At 41.7% G+C, this 12,633-nt stretch overlaps 1 protein-coding gene across 1 annotated transcript in view; it reads right to left on the bottom strand.

Moving 5' to 3' along the window:
* Nucleotides 1–7,559: 7,559 nt before the first annotated feature.
* Nucleotides 7,560–12,633, bottom strand: part of LOC144528110 (unconventional myosin-XVIIIa-like) — a 61,268-nt gene continuing 56,194 nt past the window's right edge. The window contains exons 38-39 of the mRNA XM_078266568.1: nucleotides 9,537–9,659; nucleotides 7,560–9,012 (exon numbers count right to left, since the gene is read on the bottom strand). Of these exons, the coding sequence (XP_078122694.1) occupies nucleotides 7,620–9,012; nucleotides 9,537–9,659 (1,516 nt within the window). The 3' untranslated portion in view covers nucleotides 7,560–7,619. The remainder of the gene's footprint in view (nucleotides 9,013–9,536; nucleotides 9,660–12,633) is intronic.

Here is a 12,633-nt window from a genome sequence, read left to right as displayed (position 1 = left end):
GAAGCTCAAAATCCCATTGATACCCCTATCCTCTGTAAATCTCACATTTTGAAACTGCCGCTGAAAACGGGTGAATCTCAACGAAGTTGGAAGCTGACGTCAGCATCCCAACTCCTAGCCTTTGTCACGCCCCAACATTTGCATAGGCTACACCACTGACCTGAGGTCAGCTTAGTCTTCTGAATCTAGCTAGGTCATGCAGATCTCCAGAGGTCCGCTATTGAATTACTAAATTCACTTCTGAGACTTTTTTATGCGAGAAATCAACTATGTAGAGGTCAAATATGGGCCGTTTTACGGAAATTGATGGCTAATTGCAAATTTTGTCCGACTGTGTGTCGCAGTTCAGCAGGAGCTCAGCAGGCTACGTGACAGCGGCGTGTCCTACTTCATAGACTCCGGCTCGCTGTGAGCTAACTGGATCTCCGTCACGAAGGGAAGCCCGGAAGCCTCGGACACCATTGTTAGCTTTATAAGACCTTGTTATGTAAGTGGTGTGACGAAATTCAAACCCCGAGCCCCAGTCGTCCAGTAACCGAGAAACGGTGACTTTAACTGGGTATGGAGGTTGCTGCTTTCTCGTCAGACTGTGTGGAGCTCCTAAAGTCCGACACGTCTTACTAAATTTGCAATTAGCCATCAATTTTCGTAAAACGGCCCATATTTGAGCTTTATATAGTTGACTTCTCGCTTAAAAAAGTCTCAGAAGTGAATTTAATAACGAAATAGCCCGACAAACAATGTATACCTTTGCAGTGTCTGAAATATGAGACCTGCTGTCTCGTCTCCAATGTGTTTCTATGGGGTTTGCTCAAACCAATCAGCGCGCAGCTAAATATTCATGAGCATACCATATTTGGAAGAAAAGCTCTTGTTCCAAATAGAGCCATATTCACAGGGTAGTTAAGGGCCTAATAAAATAGTATTCGGGCAATTTTCAGCCCAACCAATGTTACATACCCTATTAGGAGACCTTAAGGAACAGTGTAAAATACCCTATATAATCATTCTATCAACCCTTTAAACAAAATATATCAAAGATTTCCTATTGCTGTGGGTGCTAAAACGGATATCACTTTATGGTACAGGAAGAGAAAAAAAGTGCTTTTCCCCAGTTCCCGGCAAAGACCTATGCAAAATGTAAACAATGTTTGAGCCTACCTTTGAGCCTTGTTACAAGGGCCAACTACTGTGCAGTGTTCATTAGAGTGGAAATGATATGTGCAAACAAAGAGAGGCTCCCAAGCAGCACGCTGCTGCGTCTTTTCATCTCAGAATTGCAAATGAATGCAGCCTCACCTGGTCCCTGCAGGCAGTGTCCCAGTGCCTCCAATCAGGGCTTTATTGACAGCAGGCATCCAGCAGAAAACTGGGAGCGCTAATAGTAGAAGATGATGCCAGATAAACACATTTTCCCCCACATATTTTACTGCCTGGCAGGGTGGCCTCTAACCAAGGTCAAAATGTGGAGCTGCTTGGCAAAAAGAGCAGCTTATGTAAAAAAAATAACACGGCACACGGTTTGATTTAAGAGTCAGTTCTGACTTAGTTTGGCTGTTCTCCATCTGCTTTGTACTTTTAAAAGGTGCATATTTGTCCATACTGGCCTAGAATTTAGTTTGAAGAGGCAAGTGGTTTCCATGAATTTATCAAGAAAAGTACACAATTTCAGATATATTCTGGATGAAATGTAAAAGAAATGAGGAAACAACATATGCTGATGCTCTACTCAATAAGCAAAAAAAACAAACGTGCAGTAAAGTTAAGACTAGTGGCATTCTACATATGGTAGCCCTGTCTATGGATAGACTTCCAGTGCAGCAAATGTCGGTGACCAAACCATTCTGTCTAAATAACAGGGAGGGTGGCACGGTAAACACAGGCTTGCTTGGCTTTGTCGAGCTAATGACTTGCTGCTCCAGTGGCTTGTGAAACAGTGTTAGAGCCAAAATAACTAAAATCAGGAGCAGAATTTAATCTGTCACTCAATGGAAAGCCTTTAAGCAGAAACATGCAGCCACCCAGAGGGTGCACGCAAGTCAAGTGAAATTACAGCCAAAGCTCCCTGGCACCTAGTGAAGCGCCAGAACAGGTTGTGTATAGGAATGACTGAGGACTACAGATTGGTTGGATAAATGGATTCTTTAAAACAAAACACACAGTGTGTGAATGTCAACCAAGGTGGTAATTTAAAACCATCAATCCTTTTAAATCTATCTAAGCTTCACCTATGTAAAATAAAGACAGATGCAGGGAGGAAGACTGTGTTTGCTCTTGGTTTTGATCTTCCTGAATTCGCCCCAAGCGCGGTTTTGAACTGTGTAGCTGTGCATTTTAACAACTCATGTGTTGCAAGGTAGTACGAGCAATTCAGTATTCCAACGGCTCAGAATTAATCATTTCAATGAATTGTTTGTTTCCTCTGTAGTCTCGTGGGAAAAGTGGATGGGTATGATGAGAAGTTACTCTGAGGTGGATGTGCAAAAATTAATCAAACACATCAATGGCTTGTTTCGCGGAAAAAAACCCCGTCCTGCCTCCTTTTCTCCAACTGTCTGACGGTGGTGAATGTGAAACAAATATGCATACAAATTATACCTCTTTGCAATTACAGCAAGCGAACACTGATTCTGTAAACAAACAGCTGAATATATTTACTAAAAAAAATCCCCAAATCACTTATATCACAAATGATCTGTTCAATAATGAAAAAAGCCTTTTCAAAAGATGATAAAATGAAATGTATGAACAAACATTTAGAGGCAATGACACTTAAAATATATTTTTTTGTTTAACAAGTCTATTCTGAATCACTGACATCAAAGTTTCTTGTGTTCCACATTAATATTCATGTGCGAAGCAAAGAAAATAAGACATGAAATGCAGATTAGCCTCTTCTGAGAAGATATGCAAATAACAATCCAGACACTTGAATCTTTTCTTTGCCCACGAGCAGACAGTCCACATGCACATATGCTGTTTATGCTTTTATATTCAAATCTACCTCCATGTATTTTAAATAGAGTTTAAAATCCATAAGGTCTTAGGAAATTGCTATAGTTCTGTAAGGTAAAATATAGAAATAACTAGCAAGATTCATGTATCTGGACGGCAACAAATCAAATAAAGGTATTGACATATAAGAGCAGACTGTCTTTAATTTAATTTTGGCAGTATTTTGGCTGTCTAATACAGAGTACAAGGGCATCATTGCTGTCCAGACACACGTCAGATGGAGTACAAATAAACAAGAAGCTGACATGGAAAACTCTTCGAAAACAAAGCCTGGGAATAACTCAATATCACAATATGAGTGCTGCTCATTGGCAGTCACAAATAACCTCTAAAATCCCAATCCCAAATTGTATCATTTGCAAAATATCACCAGTTTATTGAACATAGTCTTTGGCACCTTAAAATGGGAGGATGTGGTGATGAAAATGATGCAATTATTTTACCAATATACCAATATGGCTGAAAAAAAATCCCTCGGTTCAAGACAATCTGCACTGTACACATTTAACAATTAATTTCAAAATGCAATTGAAACATTAAAATGGAGTTCATTATACTGGAATATTATTCTGCAGGAGTCAACATGAGAAAGAGCTTTAATTCATGATATACAGTAGAAATCCAGTGTTTGTGCATCCTAAAAAAAACACCACACATCTCTGCATTTCTGCATCTGCAAGGTGTCAAAGGCTCTACAGAAAGCTCCTGTATAATAGCAAAGAAATGCAATCCGTTTGATCCTTAATACATATGACACAAGTGGACAAAAGCATGACTGAGCCTCATGAGAGCCACACCAAAAGTATTATGTCATGAACTCTACCAAAAGATAAGAATAAATCAGCGACACGACATTAACCTTATCTTAATAAAAGACTTAATGTAAAGGCTTTGATTCCACATATATTATATATATCTACTGTATGTATACTATTTATACACGTTTAGATCAGACGTTGCTTTAAATCCATATGCAAACATATGCATCACATCTAACAGCTTAGTTCAAATAGAAATGTATTTTCCGAAATTATTTTTAATTTGATGTCAGCCATCATAGCCTAGCATCACTTTGTTCAAATTATGGCTATCTCAACTTGGAACAAGAGCCACATGTAAACGTACAAGATACAAACAAGATAATTAATTAAAAGTGGGTTAATTCCTCCCAACGCGCTAGTCCACATTAATGGGGAAGAGATAAGAGCGGTCTTAATGGCTGGTCAGAACTTCTTGGAGAAATGTAGCCAGAGCAGGCTTATCTAAATCCTCCTGGCAAAGCTATCTGAATAGTCAGAGGAGAGTGCAGAGGAGAGCTTAAATTTGCCTGAAAAGCAGCTCTTACAAATAAAGTAGAAGTTCTTTTGATAGCGCTCAACTTCCCTGTTCTGTATTAACTAACTTATTCAATATGTTGTGTTAAATAAAACAGAAGAAAACACATATTTACCATAGAAGCAACATCAATTTATGATGTGAATTAGTGCGCTATAATAAGTGCAATACGATAAAAAGCCCCGGTTAAACTATCTGAAAACAGTGTTCTTTCTCTGTCCATGCAGCTCTCCTGCTGGCTGAGAAGTTCTGGTAAAGTTGTGGGGAAATAATTGTGTCCCTCCTGTGTGTTGGGTGTAAACACGAGGTGACCCGAGTTTGGGTTACGATGCGCTCTCTGCCAATGTGCCTTCGCTGTCGCTTTGTCTCAGCGACTGCCTGCTGGAGTCTCTGTCCACCTCATCCTCTTCATCAGACCTGCCAAGACTCAGGTGTCTGCGGCACACAGAAGGGCTACAGGGGTCAACACACACACAGACACACCATTATATCATTACTTGGCTACTTACAGTAGAAACAAAACTGAAAGGTGTAGAGAAGGGGGGGGGCAGCTGTTATAAAAATATGGCATGAAAAACCACAAGCAATTTAGGCTGTGAGATTACACTCTTCCCCAGGCAGTAAACAACACATCCCCTGAGGTGTTTTTTTTTTGTTTTTTTTTATATATTTTTTTAATTAGCATATAGTAAAAATGCATCACAAAGATTATTTATCCATGGTCCTAGATGAAACAGTGTTACTGGGATTAACCCACAGAAATCATCACAAGAAAATATTATCTTTTAACAAAATAAGGAGAGCCATGCATGTGGCTCACGTTTGTAAATAGTTGTGATCTGAGTGGTGAATATGTCGTCATCAACCACACTTATTAAAGGTCATTTAAAACCGGGGCTTTACATCCTTTGATTATGTTGTCATGACAACATATGGCATGACAAGCACTCAGTGCATTACTTGAATACCAACTGTAGAGCTTTCATACATCCACACTGCCATGACCACTGCCCTTTAATACATACACAAAAAACTGAAACATGTCCTTTCAGCACAATAACACCCACACTGAGCAAGCTGAACTGTATTTACTCTATTTGCAATTATCCATAACCTAATACCTATGTATTTTGAAGTATTAGATATTTGAAAAAGGCTTAATTACTCGGTGTTCCAGCCTTGTCATAGAAACTGCTGCATGCCGGTGTTTCAAGATGTTTAATTAGTCAAAACAAGCATGACGTTCCCATATCAAGACATGAAAACGAGTGCTATGAATGAGAACTGAAATTACTTACAGGCGTGTTTGTCTACAGTGAAAGTAACACTTTGTTTTAAGGAGGTGTTTTAATCATTTCTTTGGGTTTAGCTGTTGTTGTTGCACAGTGATCTTGGCAAACTGGTAGTGTGGGAGCTCTGTAGTGGTGTTACAGATTACATTTTGAACACACTCAGAGTGCTCAAAAGAAACAGTGACTCCGAACTAAAACACTGTCATTTTGTACGATCATGAAAACAGTTATATTGTTGACATGGCCACATATGTGCCAGTACGATATTCAGTCCACTTAAACGGTCTTAATTCGCCCTACAGTGATTAAAGGTGCTGTAGGTATGATTGGGAAGATCCAGGCTTTAGCCAAAACATTTGAACATCGACTTCTCAGTCCCTCCCCACTTTCGGCTAAAGCCCAAAACGTTCTCCTAAGCCCCTCCCCCCACAAGGTAGAATGAATGCGTGTGCATGAGCAGTGATTGACACACAGTTAGACACCCCCCCCCGGCCATGATTGATGCATCTGAACAGGGAGCGGTGGATTTTTGCAAATTGCACTACAGGCTGTAGGTGGTGCCAGAGGAGCTGGATTCTTTTTTAATGACCTGCTTCATGTAGTTCTACTCAGACATAGGGTAAGTTTCAGCATATATGACAGAAAGATAGTTTTATAAGTCTTACCTACTGCACCTTTAAATAGATAGAAAGAGACAGTGCTAACTAACTAGAGAGGCAAACATGTTCAAGGACAAAGAAAAAAATGAAAAGCCCGCTGACATGCATTTTTGAAATTCACACAGGAGGCAGAGATGCTCAAACTGTCAGTAAAATTACTCTCAAAATAGATAGTCTTTTGAAGCATAGAGCTAAACGTAGCGTTTTAATTATAATGCAAAGTATTCACATCAAGTAATATCAACAGTCATGTCACACATCTTTGAACTCTTGTCAGTTAACATGTTAGAGGAAAAAAAAAATGGATTTAGTTTTTGCCTAATTGCCAACATCTGTTTGTGCTTGAAGAACAGCCATAGCCATCTACCGTCTCTCAACACTATGTCATTATAAAAGCATCAAACACAACATCAAGAGAAACACTGCAATCCTCAATTAAATGTATCTGCGGCTGTTTATAATGACATCGAAATATAAAACTGAAGTGACTGTCAGTAAGGCAAACTAGAGGAATAACTTCAGTGTGCTGCAGTAAATTGGTGATCTTCTTAAATGAGGACAAATGTTGGCAGGAGCAGAGAGAAACAAACAGTGGCATGCACTTATTGGCCAATGTGACCTTCGAAACACGTAGCTAGGGTTTATCTAGTACAGTGGTTCCCAACCTTTTTTCCTTGGCGCCCCCCCTACTTATGTCTAAGAAAAGCTGAGCCCCCCCCTCCGAAACCGAAGTTGAGGTAACTCTCGAGATAGAGCCTTACTTTCTTTTTTGATACAGAGGATTTATCAGCACTTTTTACGTTTCTCCGCTACGTTTCATTCATAAAATAGTGATGCCGTGGCGGCAGGGAAAACGAGGATGATAGCAGCTAGCAGCTGACCTGATGACAGCAAGGGTCACAGGTTAAGAGGTCCCGGAGGTTTGGCCTACTAAGTAGCCTGCCTACAATTTTAAGCACGAACAAAAATATATAGTTTTTATACAGACTTTTGTATACATTATATATTCTAGTGTATTATCGTAATTTGTTTAACATGTGCAAATATATTTTTTTTTACCTCAACCTCAAACCAGATAAAGACTTGCGCACCCCCTGTGATCTTTGCCGCCCTCCTGAGGGGTCCCCGGACCCCAGGTTGGGAACCATTGATCTAGTAGACTACAAGTCAGCATTAGCGTATCAGAGTCAAAAGAATTACAAAACATTCACACACGGCAAACTAAGTTAGTACGTTCAGTGAAAGATCCCAAATCAGTTTTGATTATGCCAGGCTCCTGGGTTATTATCACACCAAGCATCACCTTCCACTGTCGGTATCAGTCACTGTCAGGCTTGTAGCGGTACTTCATCACCAAGCAATCGATCTTCTTCTGCTTCTTCTTGGTTTCCATCTTGCTAGATGGCCCACGCCGTGCAGGCTCCTCGTCATCATCAGATGGTTGTTTCGGGGCCCTTTTAACACTGCTGGAGCTGCGGTAGGAGATGGTTGAGTCGGAGGAAGAGGACGACTTTGAGGAAGAAGAGGAATCCTCAGACTCACTTTGCTTCTTCTTAGATCTCTTCTTGGACTTCTTGCCCTTCTTCCCCCATGAGCTCTTTCTGCTGTGATGATCGTCTGAGGAGTCGTCGTCGGAAAGAGAGACTTTGCTTTTTTTATCTTTCCGACTGCGGGAGCTGCTGGTGCTCAGGGTGCTGGATGGCCGATCGCTGTAGTCCAGAGCAGAGCCGGATGCAGAGCGACGCAGGCTGGATATGCTGCAGCCGAGCCCCTCGTCTTCTCCTCTCTTCCTACTGTCCTCGCTTCCTGGCCCCTTCTTCTCATCCTCTTCCTCACCACTAGACTCATCAAGTTTACTGCGCTTGAACTTAATGGGTTTGAAGCTCAACACCTCATTGATGGCAGCCTCCAAGTCAGGGTCCAAGTAGTTGCGGTGGGTGACTGTTTTAACGTCAGATGAGTCTGGCAGAGTGCTATCTGAGGAGCGTGGCTGGGCTGGGGTAGAAAAGCTCCGGGAGAGGGGACTGAAAGATGAAGTCCCCCCTTCAGTAAAAGCCACACTACGATCATCATCATCGTCGTCGTCATCATCTCCATGCAGGCCGAATTCACTAAGGCCACAGCTGCGGGCAAGGGACAGGCGTGAGCCACTGCGTCTGTCCTCTTTCCAAGAGTTGCTGCGATGCAGTGAGCGGGGGCTGGAGCGGCTCACGCTGCTGATGGTCGACTTATTGTCATCATCCATGTCCAACATGCCTCTCCTGGTGGACATCCTGCTGGGAGCCACAGAGGACACCATGGATTCCTTATCAAACTCAGGGCTGCTGCGGGAGGTCCAGCGGGACTCCAGGCCCTTCCTGGCTCTGCTGGTAGCTTCAGAATAGGCCAAGGAGATGACTGAGCCTTTGTCGTCTAAGTCGTCCTGCGACTGACTCCTCTTCCAATCCTCCTGAAGCCCTCCAGACTTCGACTTGGCTTTGCGAATAGAGGCCTGGTCTGGTGTGTCAGGCTGTTCTTTGAGAGTGCTGAACAGGGAGCTCTCATCGCCTGTCCCCCCTATGGAGTCTTTCAGGTTGGATCGCTTTCTGTAGCTTAAGGAACTCATGACAGACACTGATCTGTTCTGCTCTACCTCTTTCACGTCTTTACTGCCGTCATTCATCTTCTCCTTACCTTCTTTTACCTCCTTGCTATCTGCATTTGCAGAATATCTAAAGGGTAACATTAAAATGGACACCAGAGACAACCAACAGAAGACAAAAAGAAATCAGATCTCCACATACTTAAAGAAGACATTTGTAATGCCATCTTTAGGATGCAACATGTTTTATGTGGTAACTGAGACTTTTGGTCTATTTCATTATGTCTTTGGGATCAGTCAAAAGTGTATTGCTGTTACTCCAATATACACTGTAGAAAGTGAGGCCGTCAACCATTGAGGAGATCTATCTAACTGTGGCAGAGGCGACATTAAGCAGGCGTGCCAACTGGCTACGGGCCACTTCAATAAATATGACAGCAGCCTCTTCCCTGTTCCACCTCCTGTCATTAGACAGATTACTGGGAGAGAGAGATGACACCTTTAATCACATGAAATACCTGTTCTTCTGTTGCAAACTGCCCCAGGTTATCCTGGGCCTTTTTACGGATTAGGAATGTGGGAACTTTTATCACTGCGATACCACAGGAATGTACATGGTTATCTGTCATGATGCACAAGGATGTGGGCACTAACCTGGTGCTCTTCAGACTTCCCTCATCTGACAGGGTCTTGGTGGAGCCTTTGTTCTTCGAGAGCCAAGACTTAACTCCATCCACCCGGTCCTCCACCTCGGAATCTGTTTCCGTCTCATCCCCACTGTGAAGAAAAAGAATCAGCTAGACTTTGACTCCAAGACAAGACAGCAAAGATATTCATCTTAACAAGTCTTTTTTACATCTTCGAGTGCAACAATTTTGCATTCAAGGTAATTCCACTTGTTTTTAACTCAAATCAACCTCCTTTAACAATGTTCTTAAATTCCCTCTGAACTTAGAATAGAATAGTTTATTTGTCATTGCTTTGCAGACAACGAAAAGCAGTTTAGCAGCTCCGCATTGACGGCATAACACAATATTAAAAACACAACATTCATGCTAGGATAAAATAAATAAATAGATTTAAGTTAAAAAGTTGCATAAGGGATTAGGGTAGATGAAAGTGCATACAGTGCTAACAGACAGACAAACCAGCAACATGCACAAACCCCCAGGTGTGATAGCAGGTATCTTTTTCAGTGGCCATTTGGTGTTATGGATTTGACAGCTTTTGGATAGAAGCTGTTTTTTAACCTGTGTGATTTGGACTTGATGGACCTGAATCTCCTACCAGAGGGCAGTGGAGAGAACAGAGAGTGACCAGGGTGTGTATTGTCCTTGAAGATACAACTGGCTTTCTTCTGCAGTCTACCATTGTAGAGGTCTGTGAGTGAAGGCAATGGTGCTCCAATGACGTGCTCAGCAGCCCTAACCATTCTTTTCCATTTCTTTTCTGTGCAGCTGGAGAACCACACATTGCAGCAATAGGTTAATATGCTCTCTATCACTGATTGGTAAAAGTTGGTCAGCAGGTGGAGAGGGAGGTGAACAAGTTTTAGCTTCCTTAGGAAGTAGAGCCTCTGTTGTGCCTTTCCAACCTGTTGAGAGATGTGCGTAGTCCAGGTGAGGTCAGCCGAGATGTGCACACCAAGAAATTTAAAGCTCTCCACCCTCTCTACTTCCTCTCCATGAATGGAGAGGGCAGAGTGCTCAGTGCGCCTTGATCTTCTAAAGTCCATTATGATTTCCTTGGTTTTGGAAGTGTTTAAGTCCAGGTTATTTTGAAGACACCAGTTTGTCAAATGCTGAACCTCCTCTCTGTAGGCTGACTCATTGTTGTTAGATATCAGGCCTACTATGGTGGTGTCGCCAGCAAATTTGACAATGGTGTTATTGGGGTGAATGGGAGAATGATACTTCTTGATACTATTAAAATAATCTGCCTTAATCTGCCTTGTGCAACAGTTCAGAATCAATTTAAGTTATAACTTGTAACTTATTGGGACTTTAGCTTATTCACCGTAACCCCCAGAGTAAGACAAGTCGATACATACCCTTCTCGTGTCCGTGCGTGTTGTAACATTGTCTGACAGTTCCACCGGTAGCTTAGCCTAGCACAGAACCTGCAGGTAACTGGTTCCAACTAGCCTACTGCTCCGAATAAGTGACAAAATAACGCCAACATGTTCCTATTTACATGTTGCGATTTGTAGAGTCACAGCGTGTACAAAAAACAACGTAACATGAGACACAGCCATCTTCTACAAACCGGGAACTATATTCTCAGAAAGGCTTGCTGCAAAGCAAATCACTCAGCCCAAGTAGCAGAAGTAGCAGAGCTTCGCCTTTCTGAGAATATAGTTTACGAATAGTTTACGGTTAGAAGATGGCTATGTCTCATGTTACGTTGTTTTTTGTACAAGCTGTGACTCTACAAATCACAACATGTAAATAGGAACATGTTGGAGTTATTTTGTCACTTATTCAGAGCAGTAGGCTAGTTGGAACCAGTTACCTGCAGGTTCTGTGCTAGGCTAAGCTACCGGTGGAAACGTCAGACAACGTTACAACACGCACGGACACGAGAAGGGTATGTATCGACTTGTCTTACTCTGGGGGTTATGGTGAATAAGCTAAAGTCCCAATAAGTCGGTGTGTTCCTTTAAGCATGATTATGTGATACAATAATAACATAATCACAACATAATCATAATGTTTTTTGTACAAAATGTTCAGCAGTTGTGAATGAGTGATCTAGGCAGAATATAGATCAAGCTATTGGAGGCATAATTAGCTGGTTCTGGGCTGCTAGCATCTGTGTGGCATGTCACCTGGTCCTGGTGATTGTTATTGGAGTGGAGCCAGAAGACAGCCCCGTGGCCCTATGCTTGACATAACAATCAATATACAGAGACTTGTGGATCCCAATGAAAAAGCTCTGTAGATCCCACCTGGATAAGGTCAATCCTCATTCATTCCAAATGCACGGTACATTTTCTAAATTATGTATCCTGTTGTCCTAGAAGGTTAATGTGAGGAGAAATGGTGAGGAAGAGGAAGGTAGAGTGGCATAGCATCTAATTCAAAACTGCCATCATGGTCGAAATGTATTGGGGAGCTGAATTTAATGAAGAATCCTCCATTTATTTGAGCACACACTGCTTCCAACTATAGTGCTATATACAATGTATTCCTTGCCTACATGGTGTGTGAAAATAAATGTTCACATTCACAGAGATGCATATGTTCACACAGGCCTAACTACATTTGACTTTTGACATTTGTGTTGCTCGGGTAAGCTCTGTCAGAGAAAATTACATTTTCCATTATATACTTTTTGGTTTCAGAGCAGGACAACATACTGTATATTAAACACACTGTAGCAGGGCGAACAGTGGCAATGATGACAGGGTTGTTGTAGAGGAGCTGCAATTTTCAATTCCAGATTTTTATTCTCAGACTAGCTTATCCATCTGAGCCTTGAAACACGTTGCACAATCTTGGAAAAATGTTTATAAGGAGCAAACGCAATATTCAAAGAGGTGTGAGATGACAGCCAGACTGCCGAGCTCTATCATTTGTCCACATACCACATATCCATCTATGTAGGTCTCCCAGTGAACATCATACCATTTCCTTTGTCACCAATCTTTGTGTCACATATTCAGTCATGTTTCCTCAGAGAACAGAGTGTCCCTTTATTTTTTTGGTGGTCTGCCTAAAAGCTTGGTTGTTTTTTGTTTTTTTTTACACAA

The sequence above is a fragment of the Sander vitreus genome, chromosome 13, assembly GCF_031162955.1.
Source record: "Sander vitreus isolate 19-12246 chromosome 13, sanVit1, whole genome shotgun sequence".
NCBI lineage: Eukaryota > Metazoa > Chordata > Actinopteri > Perciformes > Percidae > Sander > Sander vitreus.
The sequence above is the reverse complement of the archived record's forward strand: the minus strand, read 5'-3'. Positions and strand labels throughout refer to the sequence as shown.